The sequence below is a fragment of the Furipterus horrens genome, unplaced genomic scaffold (assembly GCF_987537825.1).
Source record: "Furipterus horrens unplaced genomic scaffold, mFurHor1.1.pri manual_scaffold_12, whole genome shotgun sequence".
Taxonomy (NCBI): Eukaryota; Metazoa; Chordata; class Mammalia; order Chiroptera; family Furipteridae; genus Furipterus; species Furipterus horrens.
Window position 1 is genome coordinate 43699531 of NW_028327182.1, and position 22519 is coordinate 43722049.

The following is a 22519-nucleotide window of genomic DNA, read 5'->3' on the forward strand; positions in this document are numbered from 1 at the left end:
TTACAATAGACACCACTATCAGAAAAATAACAAAGAGCATAGAACATGCTAATGACTGAACCTGTGCCTTCATGTTCATATATTAGGGGTAATAAATGAAAAAAACATCTAGTCCCATAAGTATTTCAAACACTAGGATAATTATAATTTTATCACAGAAGTATACATTTATCCAGGGAAAAATACTGCTCTATCGGTATCGGCAGCCGTCCGTCTCGAGAGACGATGGTGTAGCTTCTTAAGAGTCTATCTGCACCACCGAGAATGGCTGTGCAGTCCGACTCAGGAGTGACACGGTATCTGTCTCCTCCCGTGTTGAATCGACATCTTGCGATGACGCTGGAGTGTCCTCTCCAGTGAAGCTACAGAGCCTGGGCAGGGTGATATGGAGGGTCTGCTGTTGCCCATGCAGCAGACCCCCCCTCTCTTCGCAGCTGAAGGGTCCGAGGGAAAGATGGAGTCAATACAGCTTGGCTTCAGGTGCGCCGCAGGAGTTGCCGGTGTTGACTACAACGTCAAACCGCCTTAGGGACTCCGGCTCCGGATTTTCTGTCGGGGTTTACTCCCTTAGCCTTTCCCCTGAAGAGGTATGCCGCAAGGCAGCGGAGGTTTTTTGGAGTCAGAGTTTTCCTTCTCTGATGTGCCCTGACTGGAAGATCGAACCAGCGACACTTAGCTCGCAGGCCGACGCTCAATCCACTGAGCCAAACCAGCCAGGGGCAATAAAACATAATACGGTTTTTGTAAAGCTATAGATACATATCTTTGTCTTTATCTTTGTTCTTAGACACAGAAAAATCTGGGAGGATATGAACCAAATGGTTAATGGGGAATAACTGTAGGGAGACAGGTTTTAGAGGAGGTGTGTGAAAGACCATTTTGTAACCTTTCATTTAAGTATAAGACGTAGAGAGAAAACTGCACAAGCCTTGAGTGGGTAGCTTGATGAATTTTCACAAACGAAACATCCCCATGTAACCAGCACCCATGTGAAGAATCAGGGCTTTGCTAGGATCCCCAAAGCCCACTTCTGCCATCTTCCAGTCTTTGTCGTGCTCTGCAAGGGCAGACACTATCCTGATCTCTAACCCTAGAGATTAGTTTATCGCCTGGTTTTTCACTTTCTGTACAGAGCATGGCCTTCTCTGGGGAGGAGGGGTGCTTCTTCTGTTCATTATTGTGTTGATGGTATGAGAGCCATCCATACTCTTGTATGTAGTTGTAAATGGCTTATCACCACTGCTATGTAGTATTCCACTGTTGAATATAAAATGACCTATTTATGTACTGTTTATGGGCACTTGATTTTTTCCAGTTTAGGGCTATTAAGCATAATGCTGCTATAATTACTTTAGTGCATGGCCTGGTGAATATTTGTACCCAGGTCTCTTAGAAATATACCTAGGAGTGGAATTTCTGGGTCATAGGTCAGGCATTTGTTCAGTTTTAGCAGATATTGCCAAATAATTTTCCAAAGGAATTGTACTAATTAATACTCCAACCAGCACACTGGAGAGATTTTTTTTTCTTTTGTATGCTTCTACGCCTCTTGAAGTTTTATGAATAATATGTTAATTCTATAATGGAAATGAAGGTAAAATACAAATTCATAAATAAGTCACACCTTCAATCATGCTATAATCCTTAAAACCTTCAAATGGCTCCACACTGCCTGCCAAATCAGGATCAATTTTTGCACCCAAGCATTCAAGACTCTCCATCACCTGATCCCTTCCCCATCTGCTCCTGGTCTCCCCCAGTCTCCACATCCCAGCCCAGCTAGGGACCTCACAGCTCGTGTACACCCTTAAGGACTTCCTCATCCTGGTCTTTTCCTCCCTCCCTCACCTGCCCTACCGAAATTCTGAATACTGCTCTAGAAATTGACATATCAAGTGTCCTGTAATGTCAAAGTAACATAAAATTGTGGAAAAACAAGTAAATAGATGCACTTCACAAATGTGAGCCACGTAGCCTCTTTTGTCACAAATATATAACAACACAAATAATTATATCCATTAATCTTTTAAATTATCTAAATCATACTCTTAAGACAACATCTTGATTTTAACTAAAGACATGAATTGCCCAGTTTACTTATTTTTAAAGATCTGATCATTATAAGATGTATGTTTGACAATGGTTTTACTTATCAAGATTATGTTTTGAATGGTTCATAATTAATTTATTGGAATGACATCCATAAACTAAATTGAGTGTGACTGATTAGTTAGATGGTAACATCACAAATCCATTAAAACAAATCTAAAATAAACAAAAGACCTTAAGTAGGCCACCCATAGATCAGAGAAGTCTAAACATTTTTTTTTTTCTAAACATTTTTTGATCTGCTATTTTTATGTCTTTAAAAATAATCTTTCTGGACTTCCGGCCAAGATGGAGGCTTAGACGGACACGCTAGGTCTCCCTCTACAACTAGAGAGGAATACAACTACTTCAAAACAAAGGATAACTAGAAATTCCAGAAAATAAAACTACACAGAAGTCCAACATATGAAGTTATAAACCAGCGGTGCCATTTGGGCAGGTAAGAGTTAAAGAGGGCAGTGCTGTTTGCTGTCGCACCCGGACAGCGGCGGGGCGGCGAGGAATCCCGGCTGCGGTCAAGCCCCTGGCGGTGCGCGACCCCGGCGAGGAATCCCGGCTGCGGTCAAGCCCCTGGCGGTGCGCGACTCCGGCGCTGGGGAGAGCGGCCGCCGCATCGCCTTGAACAGTGAGGCCCAGGGGGGCGGGAGGACGGATCCCGGTCTCCTAGCTGAATAACTGTGTGAATCCATCTTGGACCCCCGCCCCCAAAGAAAGCACCACAGGGCTGCGAAATAGGTCGCGGACAGGCAGGCGCCGGTCGCTGATTTGTGACGCGTACACAGGCACTGCCCCCTACAGCCGGCCCAAGAAAACAAAACGCATCTGTCAAAATGAGGCAGACAACTATAGAAATCCCGGTGACACAACTCACCAGGCAGCAGATAGAGAACCTGACAGATGAACAGATAAGAAACCTGTCAGAGGCTCAGTTCTGGGCCATTGTTATCAGGTGGCTTACAGAATTCACAAAAGAGCAGGAAAAAGATAAGAAAGAAGCGAAAAACTTTCATAACGAAAGGAACAAAACCGCATACGAGATAGATGGTGAGAAAAAAAAATCCAGAGTTCATTTCAACAAACTGGAATATGGAGAAGGAACAAGCAGTCAACCAATGCAGCGAGAGGAAATGGCAAGCAACAATGAGAGGATCAGAAACCTCTGGGACAGCTATAAAAGGCCCAACATAAGAATCATTGGTTTGCCAGAGAATGAGGAAGATGAACTAGAACTTGAAAAATTGAGTGAAAATATAATAAAGGAGAACTTCCCAGACTTGGGGAAGGGAATAGACTTGCAGGTCCAGGAAGCAAGGAGAGTTCCCAAGAGACTGGACCCAGGGAGAACCACTCCAAGACACATTATAATCAAAATGTCAAAAATTAAAGATAAAGAGAGAATCTTAAAAGCAGCATGAGAGAAGAAAAGAATTATGTACAAAGGGGTCCCAATTAGACTATCAGCTGACTTCTCAAGGGAAACCCTACAGGCAAGAAGAGACTGGCAAGAAATATTCAAAGTAATGAAAATCCAAAACCTACAACCACGAATACTCTATCCAGCGAAATTGTCATTCAGAATAGAAGGACAGAGAAAGTGTTTCCAGGACAAAATAAAACTGAAAGAGTTCATTAGATCCAAACCACTGTTATATGAGATGTTAAAGGGACTGGTTTAAAAAAACAGAAGCTAGGGAGATGAAACAAAGGCAAACTAAACAGGCAACGAGAGTGGAAAAGGAACTGTGGGTACGGGAAGCATATTGGGGGGAGGTCAACAGGGAGGGGGAATGGGGAAAGGGAGGGAGATGATATAGGAATTGGGGATCATGGTAGGAGGGAATGGAATAGACGGAGAGAGGTTGGGAGGAACTGTATGCACAACTAATGGACATAATCTAAAAGGGGGGGACAACTGGAGGGAGGGGGGCCACCGGGTGGAGGGGAGCAGAGGGAAGGGAAATTGGCACAAATGTAATATTTTAATCAATAAAACACATTAAATCTGAAAAAAAAAATCTTTCTGAAGGAACAAGTAGAAAGGACCCATGGACATGGACAACAGGGTGGGGATTGACTGTTGGGGGTTGTGTTTGGTGGGGTAGAGAACAATAGGAGAAAAATTAGGACAACTACAATTGAACAACAATAAAAAAATAATCTGTCTCTTCAAGCAATTTTATGAGCTTAAAGTTTATGGCAGATACAGCCCTAATGGTGTAAATAATAAAGCAAAAACTCACCACATTGAATGTGTTAGTCTAATTAATGAAAATTCTTTAACATGATATATGAAACAAAAACGGAGTCTTTGACTTCCAACTGTAGATAATAAATGTCAAATGCTGCCAAACAGAAACTCTTGGGTTCCTGTTAAACTGAATAGAAATTTTTTATACTGTCAATTAATAATGATAAAAATCGATTGAGTTTGCAATCAATGTATGTAAAAACAAAAATAAAAATATATTTTTGAAATTTTTGTTACATTTTGAATTTAGAAGGTTTTTTCATAGGTAACATATCTATACATTTTGTAGGCAATGTAAGAATTACCATAAATATAAATTACCACAAACATAAATGGAATTTTTAACTCTTTATAGATCATTTGTTATTTTACAACAAAAAGTTGGTATAAAAGACATTCTAGGTAGAAAGTAGGACAAAACATTGCTAATCCAAACTTTTTAAAGCACCTTTAATAGCTCCTGTACCACAGCTTTTTATCTACTAATGGACACTTGAGCTGCTTCCAAATCTTGGCTATTATAAATAACACTGCAGTGAACATAGGAGTGCATATACTCTTTCCAATTAGCTTTTCAGTTTCTTTGGATATATTCACAGAGGGGGAATTGCTTGATCATAGGCAATTCTATTTTTAGTTTTTTGAGTTAACTCCATATTACTTTCCATAGTGGTTGCACTAATCTGCATTCCAAATAAAAGTGTACAAGGGTTCCCCTTTCTCCACATTCTTGCCAGCACTTGCTTGCTGATTTATCTCTTTAAGTGTATTTTGTGGATTATACTATTATTTGTCCCCCTCCACCTGGTACCCCTTTCCCTTCAGCAATCGCCTTCCCCAATTCATTTCCATGGGTCGTGCATATTAAGTTCTTTGGCTTCTCCATTTCCTATACTATCCTGAACATCCCCCTGTCTATTCTGTACATACCAATTATGTTTCTTAACCCTTGTACCTTTTCTTCCCTTCTTCCCCTTCCCCCTCCCAGCTGATAATCCTCCATATGATCTCGATATCTATGATTCTGTTCCTGTTCTAGTTGTTTGCTTAGTTTGTTTTTGTTTCATTTTGTTAGATTCACTTGTTGATAATTGTGAGTTTGTTGTCATTTTAATGTTCATAGTTTTGATCTTCTTCTATTTCTTAAATAAGTCCCTTTAACATTTCATATAAAAATGGTTTGGTGATGATGAACTCCTTTAGCTTTACCTGGTCTGGGAAGCACTTAAATTTTAAGAGATTGCTTTGCTAGATAGAGTAATCTTGGTTGTAGGTCCTTGCTTTTTCATCACTTTAAATACTTCTTGCCAGGCCTTTCTTGCCTGCAAAGTTTCTTTTGAAAAATCAGCTGATAGTCTTATGGGAACTCCTTTGTAAGTAACTCTCTGCTTTTAAGATTCTCTCTTTATCTTTAACTTTTGGAATTTTAATTATGATGTGTCTTGGTGTGGTCTTCTTTTGGTCCAACTTGTTTGGGACCCTGTGCTTCCTGGACTTGTAAGTCTATTTCCTTCACCATATTAGGGAAGTTTTCTTTCATTATTTTTTCATATAAGTTTTCAATTTCTTGCTCTTCCTCATCTCCTTCTGGCATCCCAATGATTCAGATGTTGGCCCTTTTGGAAATGTCCCAGAGTCTCCTTATACACTCCTCATGGTTTTTTTTTTTTTTAATTCTTATTTCTTCATTCTGTTCTGATTGAAGGTTTCTTTCTTCCTTATGTTCCAAATCTTTGATTTGAATCCCAGCTTCCTTCCCTCACTCATGGTTCCCTGTGGAATTCTTAAAATTTCACTTAGTGTAGCTTTCATTTCTTCCCTATGCTTTCTCGTACTCAAAGAGTTCTCCAAGCATCCTTATCACCAGTGTTTTCAACTCGGCATTTGACAGGCTGGCTATCTCCATTTCATTTCATTCTTTTTCCAGAGTTTTCATCTGTTCTTTCATTTGGGCCACGTTTCTTTGTCTCCTCATTTTGATAGCCTCCCTGTGTTTGTTTATATGTATTAGGTAGAGCTGCTTTGACTCCATGTCTTAGTAGTGTGGCCTAACATAGTAGGTATCCTATAGGGTCCACTGGCTCAGCCTTCCCTACCACTCAGGCTGGGTACTCAAGCTTCACCTTCCATGTGGTCTGAGTACACGCTCCTCTTGTAGTGAAGCCCTGGTTGCTGTTGGCAGATCAATGGGCAGGGGGGGATTTACCCAGACTAGTCAAGTGCAAGGACTGGCTATGACCACTGACCACCAGCCTCCACACTCCGTGGAGGATCAGCTGTGCAGGGGGAGGGTGGTGGTACTCTGATGTGGTCTGTAGCTGTCCACTGGGTGCGCTTGCCCTGGGGTTTCCCAGGTGGTGCAGGCCAAGGTAGGCCCTCACCTGTGTTTTGCTCAGGGCACCCTGCCCAAGTTATACAGCAATCTTTATAATTCCCAGGAGAAGCCAACCTGTTGAATCTAAGCTGGCTTTTGCTCCAAGCTGGCTGCTGCCAGTGCCAGGCCTGAGGCTCACTGAAGCCAGCTATTGTTTGATAGGATTTAGGAAGTTGTGAAGCATGAGTGAAGACCATATGAGAAGCAGCTTGGGTGGAACTATAAATTGGATGGGGTGGATTCTGGGGATCTTCACAGTGGGTCAAACAGTGTTAGCCAGGTTAATGGAGTTTCAGATATGGCACCATCTTGCCGGCTTTGTGGGGGAAGGGTTTAGCACAGAGACAATGGCCTCTGCTTGCCTTGATCCAGACACTTCAGTTCCTCCCTATATACCACTAGTGCCTTTCAAGCTGCTACCGGTGTTGGAGCTCAAAGGGAATGAGTCTGAGTAGGTGAGTCTGTGTGGGGGGGTTTTAAGAGAAACTGCATGGGGTTCCAACAGTCTCTTCTACCAACTCAATTCCCGCTGATTATTTTTTTTAAATATGTTTTATTGATTATACTGTTACAGTTGTCCCAATTTCCCTTCCCTCTGCTCCCCTCTACCCCGTGGCCCCCCTCCCTCCCGTAGTCCCCCCCTTTTAGTCCATGTCCATTGGTTGTGCATACAGTTCTTCTCAACCTCTTCCTGTCCATTCCATTCCCTCCTACTATGCTTCTTAATTCCTGTACATCTCCCTCCCTCTCCCCCTTCCCCCTCCCTGCTGACCTCCCCCCAGTATGTTCCCCATACCTATAGTTCTTTTTCCACTCTCATTGCCTATTTAGTTTGCCTTTGTTTCAATTTGCTAGCTTCTGTTGTTGGTTCTTGTGATGCAGTTTTCATTTTAATGTTCATAGTTTTGATCCTCCTTTTTCTAAACCAGTCCCTTTAACATCTCATATAATAGTGGTTTGGATCTAATGAACTCCAGTTTTACTTTGTCCTGGAAACACTTTCTCTGCCCTTCTACTCTGAACGACAATTTCGCTGGGTAGAGTATTCGTGGCTGCAGGTTTTGGATATTCATTACTTTGAATATTTCTTGCCAGTCCCTTCTTGCCTACAGGGTCTCCCTTGAGAAGTCAGCTGATAGTCTAATTGGGACCCCTTTGTACATGATTCTTTTCTTCTCTCTTGCTGCTTTTAAGACTCTCTCTATCTTTAATTTTTGACAATTTGATTATAATGTGTCTTGGGAGTGTTTCTCCCTGGGTCCAGTTTTCCTGGAACTCTCTTTGCTTCCTGGACCTGTAAGTCTATTTTATTCCCCAAGTTAGGGAAGTTCTGCTTCATTACTTTTTCACATAATTTTTCTATTTCTAGTTCTTCTTCTTCGCCCTCTGGCAACCCTATTATTCTTATACTCAGTCTCTTATAGCTGTCCCAGAGGTTTCTGATCCTCTCCTCGTTTTCCTTGCTTCCTGTTTCCTCTCTCCGCACTGGTTGACTGTTTGTTCCTTCTCTATGTTCTGGTTTGTTGATTTGATCTCTGGATTTTATTTCCTCACCATCTGTCTCGTATGTGTTTTCGTTCTTTTCAGTATGAGTAGCTTTCAATCCTTTCTCGTCTTGTTCCAAATCTTTTGTTAATTCTGTAAGCCACCTAATGACAATGACTATAGCTGTGAATTGAGCCTCTGATAGGTTTCTTATTTGTTCGTCTGTCAGATTCTCCATCTGCTTCCTTGTGAGCTGTGTCACCGGGACTTCTATAGTTGTCTGTCTCATTTTGACAGATTTGTGTTTTGCTTTGCTTCTTGAGCAGGCTATAGGGGGCGGAGCTGGTGTACTTGTGACAACCCGGCGATGGGCGGCGATCCACTATCTTTTTCGCCACACTGTGGTGCTTTGTCGTCACTACCCAGCTACTGGTGACGATTTGCAACCTTTTTCGATGTGCTGCGGCACTTTGTCGTCACTACCTGGCAACCGGTGGTGATCCGCAACCCTTTTCGCGGCACTGTGGCGCTTTGTGTGGGGGTGGGGGTCCAACATGGATTCCTGCCGTTATTCTCCACTGGGAGACCGGGATCCGTCCTCCTGTCCTCTGGGCCTCGCTGTCCGAGGCAATGTGGGGGCTGCCTTTCCCAGCATTGGGGTCGCGAGCTGCCGGGGCTCGACTGCAGCCGGGATTGCTCCCCCTGCCCGTCCCTGGTGCTACCGCAAACAGCGCCACCTGGTTTCTCGCTCCTCCTACCCGCCCAACGAGCACCGCTGGTTATAACTTTGTACGTTGGGCTTCCGTGTAGTTTTATTTTCTGGAATTTCTAGTTATCTTTTGTTTTGAGGTAGTTGTATTCCTTTCTAGTTGTAGAGACCAAGCGTGTCAATCTAAGCCTCCATTGTGGCCCTTCCCGCTAGTTTTTGCAGCCAGAAGTTGTGAGGATTTATCTTCCCGACACTGGAACCCTGGGCTGGGGGCCTTGTGCGGGGATGGGATTCCTTGCTCCCAATATATCCCTCCCAAATTTTGATCTACCACACGTTCCACATCTGTGCCCCTCTTACCAGTGGATTGATGTGGTTTCCTAAATTCCTTAGATATCAGACTTCCATTCAATTTTATTTCATAGTTGTCAGATTTCCATTTCACTTGATTTCTGACAGTTCTAAATGATGGTTGTTCTATATTTTTCATTGTAATTTTGATGTTGTTTGAAGAGTCGAGCCATGTCTGCCTACACCACCATCTTCGGGTGTTCCTCCTGTTTGTTGATTTATTGATGATACCCATTTCACAGGTGTGAAGTGATATCTAACTATGGTTTTAATTTGCATTTCTCTGATGATTAGTGACATTAAATATATTTTCATATGTCTATTGGCCATCTATATGTCCTTTTTTTGGAGAAGTGTCTATTCAGGTCCTTTGCCTATTTCTTTTTTTTTTTTAAGTCTTTGATTTATTTATTGGGTTTTATTTTTACAGTTGTCCCACTTTTTCCCCTATTGCCCCCCCAGCCCACCCCTTCTCCCACAGTTAATCTCCACCTCATTGTACATCTCCATGGGTTATTTATACTAGTTCCTTTACTAAACCCTTCCACTAATTACCTCCTTTATCCCCCTCCCCCTGGTAACTGTTAGTCTGTCCCTTGTTTGCACACCTCTGGTTCAATTTTGCTTGTTTGTTTAGTTCATTAGTTTCCTGTTTTAGATGATATCATATGGTACTTTTCTTTCATTGCTTGGCTTACTTCACTAGGCTTATAAGTTCTTTATAAAGTTTGGGTATTAACCCCATATCATTGGCCAATGTGTTGTCTCATTCAGAGAGCTGTCTTTTTATTTGGTAGATGGTTTCCTTTGCTGGGTCAAATCTTATTAGTTTGATGTAGTCCCACTAGATTATTTTTCCTTGCCCGAGGTGATATATTTATTTTTAAAAAATGCTGTGAAAAATGTCCAAGATTTTACCACCTATGTTTTCTTCTAGGATTTTTATGATTTCACAAATTACATTGTCTTTATTTTGAATTTATTCTTGTGTACAGTGTCTAGATTCATTTTTTTGCACATATCTGCCCAATTTTTCCAACACCATTTACTGACTAAACTCTCTCTACCCCATTGTGTGTTTTTGCCTCCTTTATCAAATATTAATTAACTATAAAGGTGTAGGCTTATTTCTGGGCTCTTTACTCAGTTCCACTGATCTGTGTATCTGTTTTCATGCCAGTGTCATGAGATTTCAATTACTATGACCTTATACCACAGTTTGATACCATGTAGCATGATTCCTCCATATTTTTTCTGCAGGTTGCTATGGCTATTTGGGTCTTTTGTGGTTTCATATAAACTTTTGCAATATTTGTTCTAGTTTGTAAAATATGCTATTGCTATGTTGATAGGGATTGCACTGAATCTGTAGATTGCCTTGGGTTGTATGGGCATTTTAATTATGTTAATTCTTCCAATCCATGAACATAGTATATGCTTCCATTTATTTGTATCTTCCTTAATTTCTTTCTTCAGTGTTATGAAGTTTTCCAAGTACAGGTTTTTTACCTCTTCAGTTAAGTTCATTCCTAGGTACTTTATTTTTCTTATTGCCATAGTAAATGGAACTTGTTCCCTGGTTTCTGATATTTCATTACTGGTATACAAAAATGCCTTTGATTTCTGAATATTGGTTTTGTATCCTCCTATTTTGCCAAATTCACTTATTAGGTCAAGTAGTTTTTTGGAGCTTGTCGGGTTTTCTATGTACATTATCATGTAATCTGAAAATAATGAGTTTTACTTCCTGCTTTCCAATTTGGATGCCTTTTATGTCTTTTTCTTGTCTGATCTGAATAAAGGTGGTGAAAGCGGATATCCTTGTCTTGTTTCTGATTTTAGGGGGAAAGCTTTTAGTTTTTGCCATTGAGTATGATGTTGACTATAGGTTTTTCACATATGGCCTTTATTATGTTGAGGTATGCTCCCTGTATTCATACTTTGCTGAATATTTTTATCACAAATGGGTGCTGTATTTTATCAAATGTTTCTTCAGTATCTATTGATATGATCATGTAATTTTTCTTTTTCATTTTGTTTATGTGGTGTATTATGTTTATTGATTTATGAATATTATATATCCTTGTATGCCTGGGATGAATCCCACTTGATCATGGTGTATAATCTTTTTAATGTATTGCTGGATTATGCCATTTATGTGGGCTCTCTTGTTGTAATTGGGTTTTGGTTGTTGGGTCATTCTTTGGTGGGTCCTTCCCTACAGCTGTCTTACTGAGTCACTCTGCCCACCACATCTTGTATGCTACTCTACAGGTGCTGCCAGAACAAAACCAAACAGCCCAGGAAAGAAACCCACACCTGCAAAAATATCCCCCACCCACAATCATATTATCAACATCAAATGAACCCATATTAGTAAAGGTGTAAAGAGATTAATACTATTATAAGAAAGGAAAAGCGAACATAAGATGACTAGCAGAAGAAAAGTGATTTTGAGAGGGAGAAGGGAGGAGCAATAGTAAGAGTAGGGAATAGAGACATCATAAATAAAAAAGGGAGGGAAGAAGTCAGAATGGAAGAAGAGAAAAAAAAACATGTAGTATTGTTTAAACAGAAATTTAAAAATATATAGTGAGAGGAAAAAAATAGGAACCAAATTGGAGAAAAAGTACCACCACAGCACTATCAACACCAAGTGAGCAATGATTAATTTACATGGGATGGGAATAAGAGGGAAAACAAGAAAGAAAGAAAAGCTTAAAATGTCTAGAGGAAAGAGAAGTGATTTTGAGACTATAGAGGGAGAAGGAATACTAAGAGTGAGGAATGAAAACCAAGCTATGACAGGGAAAAATTAAAATTTAAAATAAAGGAAGGAAGGGCAGGAGGAAGGGAAAATGGAGTAGGAGAAGGGAATGATAAAATTTAAGATTTGAAACACAAAAATTGTGAAGCTCTAGAAATAAAATTGAAGAAATGCAACAACCACCATCATAGCTACAACCAACAAGGAAAGAGTGATAAAGGTGGAGAGAGATTAAGGGTATTTAAGAATGGGAAAAAGAATGTGAGATGATTAATGACAAGAAAAATAGTTTTGAGAGACTAAAGGGAGGAGAAATAGTATGAGTGCAGAATGGAAAAAGTTGTAACAATAGAGAAAATTAAAATTAAAATAAGAAGAGGAAAGAAGAAGTTAAAATGGAATAAGAGAAGGGAGGAGCCAAATATGAGATTTGAAATAAACTATAATATAAAAACTAGTAACCTAACAGGCACACACTTGAAGGACAATAAGTGAATGTTAAAAAGCTATGCAGGAGAGAAAATAACAGAAATCATGAAGAAAATCGCAATGGAATTCATGTCAGTAGAATCTAGTGTTTACCACTGTTATTTCTTTCTGGATCCGTCCCTGGTGACATCAGATGGTGTCCCAGTGTGGCCCTAGGTAGCCTGTTGAAGACTACGTCAGGCTTAAGTACCACAGGGTCAGGCAGAGTAATTACTGTGGGCAGGGCTATTGCTTTCCCTGAGGCTGAGGCCACTTGAAAGGGATTACTCTGCCTGAGGAAGATGTCTCCTGAAGTATAGGGAATGACTTGGCACAGGGATCCTGGATGCTGCTCCTTCAGTTCTCTCCCGAAGGACGCCATTCCCAGACTCTCCTCAAGCATGTTTAATCCACTCTGTCCCCATCCCTTTTGCCAGAGCTCAGGGTAAGTTGCTGCAAATGAAATTTTATGTGTTGGCCCTTTAAGAGGCTCTCTGTGTCTCCAGCCATCTCTCTCTGTAAGACTGCTCCCTGTTTTTCAAAGCTGGTTTTTATCTGGGTTCCTTTTAGGCTCTGGTGCTGTAGGCTGAGGAGCCCAGCTTAGGATTTAGAGCCCACACCTCTAAGGAGGAACACCCTAGCTGCTGCAATTCGCCTCTGGCACTTCAGCTGCCACCTGTGGCCATCCAGCTAGTCCTCTCATGTCTCCTCAGCACTCTCTACCAGTCATGTTGTGGGGAAGTCGTTTCTTCTATCTGTCCATGGTTATAAGACTTCTCTCCAGCTATTGTTCAGTTAGGTATTCCAGATGATTCTCTACAATTTAGTTGTAATTCCAGATTGGTCCTGGGAGGAGGTTAGTGTAGCTTCCACTTACTCCTCTGCCATCTTGGATCTGAGTTTATATAGCATCTTGCTGGATTGCTCTCTTTATCATTATGTAGTGACCTTCTTTGTCTGTTATAATAGTCATTATCTGAAAGTCTATATTGTCAGAAATAAGTATTGCTACCCAGCTGTTTTTCATTTCCATTTGCATGGAATATCTTTACTTATAGACTGTATCTTTCATTTTGAGGTGGGTCTCCTGTAAACAACAGGTCTTGCTTTCTTATCCATTCAGCTACCTACGTCTTTTGATTGGAGCATTTAAACCATTTTCATTTAAAGTGATTTTTGATAGGTATGTATTTATTGTCACTTTAGACTATGTTCCTCTTTTTTTTTTCTCTCTCTTTCTATTTTTTAAACAGGCCCTTTACTTTTTTTGTAATACTGGTTTGGTGGTAACAAATGCCTTTAGCATTTTCTCATCTGGGAAGCTCTTTATTTATCCTTTAATTTTAAATGACAGACTTTCTGAGTAAAATAGTCTTGGTTGTAGATCCTTGCTTTTCACCACTTTGAATATTTCATGCCAATCCCTTCTGGCATGTAATTTTTCTTTTGTGAAATCAGCTGACAGTCTCATGGGGGCTCCTTTGTAGGTAACTAACTGTCTTTCTCTTGTGACTTTGAAGAATCTGCCATTTAAATATGATGTGTTTGGTGGGGGCCTCTTTGAGTTCATCTTGTTTGTCTTCTTCCTTCATCAGGTTAAGGAATTATTCTGTCACTATTTCTTCAAATATGTTCTTGATTCCTTGCTCTCTCTCTCTTCTCTGTCTGGTATCCCTATGATACTGTTTTGCTTCATATTGTCCCAAAAGTGTCTCTTTTTTTTTTTAAGTTTAATCTTTATTGTATTTTTTTCCCATTACTATTTAGTTCGTTATACCTCCTTCCCCAACAGCAATTGCCATACCGTAGTCCATGTCCATGAACCCTTTTTCCTTTTTGCACAATCCACCCCCCCCGAATCAGCCCGCACTAGCTATTATCTGCTCTCCATCTAAGAGTTTGTCTCTGAGTTGCTTGTTAGTTCAGTTTGTTCATTAGATTCCACATTGGAGTGAAATCGTATGGTATTTGTCTTCTGCTCATTGGCTCATTTCACTTAGCATAATGTTCTCCAGGTTCATCCAGACTGTTGCAAAGGGTAAAATTTTCTTCTTTTTTATGTCCCAGTAGAATTCTATTGTGTAAATGTCCCATAGTTGTTTTATTCACTCATCTATTATTGGCCCCTTGGGATGCTTCCATACCTTGGTAATTGTAAATAACACTGCAATAAACATAGGAGTGCATATGTTCTTTCGAATTAGTGTTTTAAGTTCCTTTGGATATATTCCCAAAAGAAGGATCACTGGGTCAAAACACAGATCCATTTTAAATTTCTTGAGATACCTCCACATTGCTTTCCACAGTGGCGGCACCAATCTGTATTCCCACCAACAGCGCAAAAGGGTTCCCCTTGCTCCACATCCTCACCAGCACATGTTTGTTGATTTGTTAATGATGACCTTTCTGACTAGTGAGAGATGCTCTCATTGTGGTTTTAATTTGCACTTCTCTGTTGATTAGTGACAGCTGAACATCTTTTAATATGTCTATTGGCCATCTGTATGCCCTCTTTGGAAAAGTGTCTATTCAGTTCCTTTGCCCATTTTTTTTATTAGGTTGGTTTTTTTTTTGTTTTTGGTGTTGTTTTGAAGTACTTTATAAAATTGGATATTAACCCCTTATCAGATGTATCAGTAAATATGCCCTCCCATTCTGGGGGTTGTCTTTTTATTTTGTTGATATTTTCCTTTGCTGTGCAAATACCTTTTAGTCTGATGTAGTCCCATTTGTTTATTTTTTCTTGTTTCCTTTGCCTGGGGAGATATATCCGATAAAAATTTCTACGAGCAATATCTGAGATTATGCATCCTATGTATGGTTTCAGGTCTAACATTTAAGTCTTTGATCCATTTTGAATTTATTATTATGTGTGGCGTAAGGTGGCCTAATTTCATTTTTTCTGCATGTATCCATCCAATTTTACCAGCACCATTTATTGAATAAACGATCTTTAACCCATTGTATGTGCTTGGTTCTTCTGTTGATTATTAATTGACTATAAAGGTGTGCACTTATGTCTGGGCTCTCTATTCTGTTTCATTGATCTATGTGTCTGTTTTTATGCCAGTACCATGCTGTTTTGATTATCATGGCCTCATAGTATAGTTTAATATTAGGTAGCATGATTCCTTTAACTTTGTTCTCTCTTGATTACTGTTCCTATGCAGGGCCTTTTGTGGTTCTATATAAATTTTCGAAATATTTGTTCTAGTTCTGTGATAGATGTCATTGGAATCTTGATAGGAATTGGGTTGAATCTATAAATTGCTTTGGGTAGTATGGACATTTTAATGATGTTAATTCTTCCTATCCATGATCAGGGTAAGTGCTTCCATTTAAGTTTATCTTCTTTAATTTCTTTCTTTCTTTCTTTTGGTGTCTTATAATTTTCCATTTACGGCTCTCTTACATCTTTGGTTAGGTTTATAAACTATCCTCATTCTTTTTTCCTTTTGCTGTCTGACTGGGTATTTTCTGTTACCTTGTCTTCCAAATTGCTTATTTAATACTCTGCATCATCCAACCTACTAGTGTAATCTTGATGTCAGATATGTATTCTCCACTTATGAGTGGGTCTTTTTACTTTTATTTTTTTATGGTTTCTATGTCCTTTTTCATTCTGTTGTAGTTCTTACTAAGTTTGTTGGGCATCCTTATAATCATTACTTTGAACTCTATATCTAATAAATTGTTTGCCTCCATTTTATTTGGCTCTTCTTTTGGACAGTTCTCCTATTCTTTCTTTTGGGGACTCTTTGTCTCCTCGTTTTTGTTGCTTCTTTGTATTTGTTTATTATGTATGAGATATACCTGTTATGAGTCCCAGTCTTCATGGGGGGACCTTATGTCATAGGTGTCTTGTGGGATCTAGTGGTGTAGTGTCCTTGATCACCTGGACTGGGTGATGCAGGTATTTCTCTTGTGTGAGTTATATGGGACCTCCTGCTGTAATCAAGTCTTGTTGCTATTGGCCCTACCTCATATGGGATCAAAACGCAGGCTGGCTGACTGTGAAGCTCAAATCTAACCATGGTGTGCAAGCTGCTATGCAGGTGTTGACCAAACTAAGCAGAATTCATCTCAGCATAGTTTGGTGCCTGCCTAGGTCTCCCTTTGGATTTGCTGCTTTTGAAGTTTATTGGATCCTGCTCTGATGTTTTCTGGATCTTGCCACTGGTTATGTTGATTCTGGGCCTCTTGGGAGCAAATCTGGTGCACACCAATGTCAGATGCTGCCTGTCCCTGGCCCTTGGCAACCTAATTGAAGCTACAGGAGATCCAGTTTGTGACTGCCTGTGCTGGGTTGGGTGTGCAGGAAAGGACCAAGCTGTGTACCAAGGCTGCCTTTGACTAGCACCAGTCCAGGGACAGGTCAGCAAAAGTCCCGAGGCACCTTGAGATCTGCCTCCAGCTGCTTCTGCTTACCTGATGCCTGTTAGGCTCAGTTACTGAAAGAGCCTCTAGTGGAGTTGGGAGTATGGGCCTAGCAGATATCCTGTTAGGTGGAGGTTCCAGGCTCCAGGGAAGGTTGTGAGTGTGAGCCCTGCCCAGAACGAGAGGAGCCCCACCCAGTGGATTTCCTGTCACCTATACGCTGTGGTGCATACACCCATCTGAGGAGTTAGCTGCCGTGCCAAGGTATAGAGGTCTGGGCAGACTCAGTGAGTGTCAGTGACTGGCTTGTCTAGCTTTGGGGCAGGGGCCATGCCCACTTTCCCAAGAACCTGACTGGTACATTGCATTGCCCTCAGGTGAGATCTGACAGAGCCAGTCTCCCAGCTTTTGGCAGACCCACTCTCCAGGCTCTGGAGGCCCCACATTCCTGACTTGTAGTGGCTCTGCTCTGCCAAAGTCAGGGAAAATTCTAGGACAGACTATGTCAATTGCTTTTTCCCAGACTGATGATATAAGGAGGGGAGTGCTGCACCCAAGAAAGGTAATATTTGTGGTACTGGAGAGTGATTCAGCACAGGGATTCTGGTGGTTGTCTCCAGAGCCACACACCCCAGACTCTCCTAAGGTAACTCCAGTCCACTCTGTTCTCCTTCTGCTGGAGCCCTGGGTGAGTGGCTGTGAACAAAATTTTGTGTGTTGTCCCTTTAAGAGGGTGTCTGTATCTCTAATGGACTCCTGTCTCTTTCTGGCAAACAGAAACCCTACTGCTTTTCATAGATAGACGTTAATTGGGCATTTATTTCTCCCCCATTCTGCTGCTCTTGGCTGGGGAGCCTAGCTTGGGGTTTAGGCCCCACACCTCTTGACATTATGAATACTATGTTGTTAAATGTCTAGTTTTTAGTCTTCACCCAAGGTTAAGTTTGTTCAGCTACACAGTTAATTTTGCATGAGAAAAAAAATCAAACAAAAGTCATTTTAAATAAGAAAAACTTCTAAATAATATTATGTAGAAAACATCCTTGTTTTTTTCCAGGCTTATGTTTAAACATTGTAAGAGTTGGGTGTAAAGTAGCTTTTATTCTAGAGACAGATGGGTTCTACTTCTAATGCATAAACTTTATAGGGTATCTTCTGAATACCAGGAGTATTTAATGAAGGCTCCTAACCATATGAGAGTTCTGGTGGTTGTTCAGCTCACAGCTATTCCTGGTAGTTGTTCTTTTCCCAGTGTTTGTGAGTCTACTGTGGTAGGACTAATCTGGTAACAGTTACTTCCTCACAGCTGGAGGTATAAATCCCAAGAGGAAGGTTTTGACCATCTTTCAGCTTTACTTTGGTTCTCTTTTCTTTGGTCTATTAACTCTGCTTTCTTTCCATCTACAGTTTTTTGGGTTTGTTTTTTTTTTCCCAAGAGCACATCATTATTTGGTGAAAGGACCCAAACCAGAAAACAAATCTTGTAATTCAAACCAATATTCTTTCGACTACACAAGATATTGTATGTCTTGGGATTAAACCATTCACAATTTAATCTAGTTCTGAGTTGCTTATTACTTGGTATATTCCTTAATTTCTCTTTCTCTCCCTTCTTCGCTCCCTCCCCTCTTATTCCTCCCCTGCCCTCAGTCTGTTTATATTTTATTTTTAAAAGATTTGGGATAGGTTCATGGATAATCTAAAAACAATCCATGTATAGAAAATCTCTTTGATTAAAAACTATCCCTGATCAACATTCAAATGATCCACAAAGTGTTTTCAAGGAAGGCAAAAAACCCTAGTAGCTTCTTCCATATTTTTTAATTTCTTATCTCACAACTGAGATTCATAGTTTCTCCTTGTGAGCTATTTTAGCTTCCCTGTTAGAGTGGCATTAGCCTCTACATATTTTTCTTCTAATTTTAAGATCCTTTATGTTGATGAAATCTGCTCCTAGAATATAATGTTCATCACTCTCTGTCCACAAAATACCTATTAATTCATGTTTATAAAGCATTAGTCATTTTAAAAATAAATTTTGCATGGTTTTATTACCTTTTAAAGAGTGGAAAGATAAGAACAAGAAGAACAGAAATGAAACTGGTTTATAAAATGGGCCTTTAGAAAATTATTTTTAAGTTGTATTGAGGTAAAAATAAATGATTAAACCAGATCTTAAGAGGCTATGGGTCTTCCCTCTTACCTGTGCAGTTGGATATATTCTCGGGGTCTATTGAGCAGGTGAAGAAATCTGTCAACAATCTTGTTTTTTCCTACACCCTGTAATTGCACAGAAAGCATTAAACAAAAAGAGATTTTTGTCCGGAGGTAAACAGAAACAAAAACAAAATTTAAATCAAAACCTATTTTTCTGAGCTGTACTGTTTTAGCTATTGTAAATGAAAACCAAGTAGCAAACATACGGTACAACTTCTACAACACATAGTTTTTTAAAAAATTTACTTCTAAGTACATTAAGTACACTAAGTTCTAAACTCTTCTTATTTAAAAAAATACATAAATAATTTTAGCTTTCTACATCTTGTTCTTTTCTTCTCTATAATTTACACTGAAACGTCAACATTACAGTAGAAGATTAACAACTGTATTCCCTCACTTATCACGGGTATTATGTTCTAGACCACCCCTGCGACAGGTGGAAATCCGCGAAGTAGGAACCTTACATTTATTTTAGTACTTATATATTTTTTAAGGTTTTATAAACCCTTCCCACACTTATAAACCATTCCCAGTCCCTTATTAACCTTTCCTACTCCCTTATTAACCTTTTCCACACTTTTATAAACACTACTTATGTTCTTAAACATATTCTACACTCTTAAACTTACGTAACTTTAACAACATATGTGTAGTCTGTTGTTAAAATCCCACAATATAGCGAAAAATCCGCGATAAATAATTAAATATATTTTTTAATGTTTTTTATTGATTATATTGTTACAACAGTTCCAATTAAATATAATATTTTTTAAAATCCTGTGATACAGTAAGGCCTTGAAGAATGAACCATGATATAGAGAGCAACTACTGTATTTCATATTTGAAGACTGGCACCAAAGGTGATCAAGTAAGCGTAAAAACAATGATTTATCTAATCACTTCTTCAGAAAATGATTTTCAGTTGCAGGAAGAGGTAATACTGTACTTCTGTTTGAATAAAACACTCACTTCTTTTTTTATTCCACTTTCTAGTTCTCTAAAACTTCATAAACCTAAAATTATAACCAGAATTTATTACCAAGTCTCAAGTATATGTGTTCTTCCTACAAATGCCCTTATTTCCTTTCCACCTACTAATGCTGAGAGTTGCCGTCCTTTTGTAGAAGACAGACTATTGAAAATGGAATCCACTTCCATGTTATTTCCCCATTTTAAGGATAAAAGGGGTCAAATGTATGGCGATGAAAGATTTGACTTTGGTTGTTAGGCACACAATGCAATATGCAGATTATGTATCATAGAATTCTACACTTGAAACCTATATAATCTTATTAACTATGTCATCTCAATTTAAAAAATTAAAAATAAATAAATAGATAAAAAGTTGTGACTTAGAAGTAGGAGGTAAATATTTTAACAAGTGATTTGTGTGGGAAGAACAAAAGTGGATTTTTAAAAAGCTGAGTTCTATATGTTGTAGCAATGAATAACACATTAGATGTTTTTTATACTATGCCAGGCTCTAACTCTATTTTAAGTATTTCACATGATATGTCATTAAATCATAACAGTTTCATGAGATTGGTATTAACAGTTATTCACAATACCAGAAAAATATGTAGAGGCTAATGCCACTCTAACAGAGAAGCTAAAAAACATCAAAAACCAAAACTCAGAAAAGTTAAGCACCATGCTCAAGGTTACACAGCTAATTACAGTGGACCCGTATTCAAATCCATGTCTGTCTCATTCTGATGCTCATGCTTTTAGTCACAACATTATGGATTGTATTTCTTTCAATTTGTAATTGGTTTAGGTAACATGGGCCTTGAATTATCTCCTTCCCCACTTCTAGGAATCCATCCTATAAAAATAATTAGGCAGGCAAGGGAAAAGCATGGTAGCAAGAGCAGAAGCCCAGTAAAGGGAAGCAGGCTTTATTACTGGTATTTCTACTACATATCTTGTGAAGAGTGGCATTCTACAAGCACCAAAGACCAAAGTGGTATTTGCTGAGCATCATCTTTGTCCTAACACTGTTACAGTTCCTCTAAGATAAATTTTCAAAGGGCATATGAAAATGTGTCTGTCACAATTCTCAAAGGGAAGCAAGACATATATACTTGGAGCACAGTAGACAAGCCACCGGTGTAAATAAACGACTGTTATGTGACGTAGGTTCTAATAACTCTAGAGTCTTTCTTCTCTTTGGTTGATTAAATATGCTACAAGATGATAGACACAAGAGAGAGTAAAGGGACTGGAATGAGTACCAACTACTTAATAAATAAGACAGTAGCAGGCAATTAAGATCCATTGTATGCCTACATCTTTGACTCAGGACCTGGGAATGGGATGGATCTGGGGATAAGGAGATACAGAAGTCAAAGTTTCAATCTTGGATAGCAGGGTGCAAGATGGTACCATTTACTGACATATGAAATAGGGGAGAAGTGAATTTGCTGGGTAGGGGAGGGAAGTCTAGTTTTTAAAAAGGCAGTTTAATTTTGCACGTTTACTTTGAAGTGCCTGCTTCCCATATCTGCTCCTTTCTCTGTTATTCACTATTGCTACTCAAAGGCAGCCCATCATCTTCCTAGAAATGGTTCTATTTGGTCCCCTGCCTCCAGACTCAATGACAGGCCAGATCACAATTTGTTAAGTTATTTTTCTAAAACAGAGATCTCATCAGGTCACTTTTGATTTCACTTTCAAAGCTCTGATAGTTCCTTCAAGGAAATGCTAAACACATAACATAGGAAGGAATTTCTGTAAATATCCTGAGCAATATGAAAGAGCAATCTGCTCTTTCCAATTAACAGTTTTTACTTAAAACAGATAATCCTCAGGATTACTATAATTGAATAAATACATAAATAGTATCTTATCTTTCTATTATACAAGCTATATATGCTCATTTTTCTCTCTGGGAAATTTAGAAAACAAAACACTTCCCAATGTGCAACTGCTAAAATAAATTTTGTTGCTATGCATATTTATCTATACTTACTAGTCATTATTCTTTATATATACAATTTGTATCCTTTAATAAAGATTAGCATAAATATTTTTTACATCATTATTGACTGTTATTGAAGATAATATTCAGTGAGTGAAAATTTAAAAGGGAGAAGGAATCTGTGCAATGAGAGATCCTAAAAGCTAGAAATTGTCTCATGAGAATGGCATCAATTACTATTCTGTCCAACTGTTTTCCTCTTGGCAAGGTACTGGGAAGCAGGACCACCACAGAGGTTGGAGTCAGATGGCTCCTAAACTGCAGGGTTAGGAGAAACAGGGAACACATTAGCCCTACAGACAGGAATCACACTCAGGACACAAAGTAAACACGCTTCCAGTTCCTGTGAGAGAAAATATCAGGAACCATGACTTTGAGAACGGTGAAGTCTGGAACTCTCATAACTTCCTCAGGCTCACTATTTTAGTTAC

The 22519-nt window shown here is 39.3% G+C and overlaps 1 protein-coding gene across 1 annotated transcript in view; it reads right to left on the bottom strand.

Moving 5' to 3' along the window:
• The window catches only part of VWA8 (von Willebrand factor A domain containing 8), a 432115-nt gene that overhangs the window by 211690 nt on the left and 197906 nt on the right, over nt 1–22519 (bottom strand). Inside the window, exon 21 of the mRNA XM_090258845.1 lies at nt 19092–19168. Coding sequence (XP_090114971.1) covers nt 19092–19168 — 77 coding nt within the window. The remainder of the gene's footprint in view (nt 1–19091; nt 19169–22519) is intronic.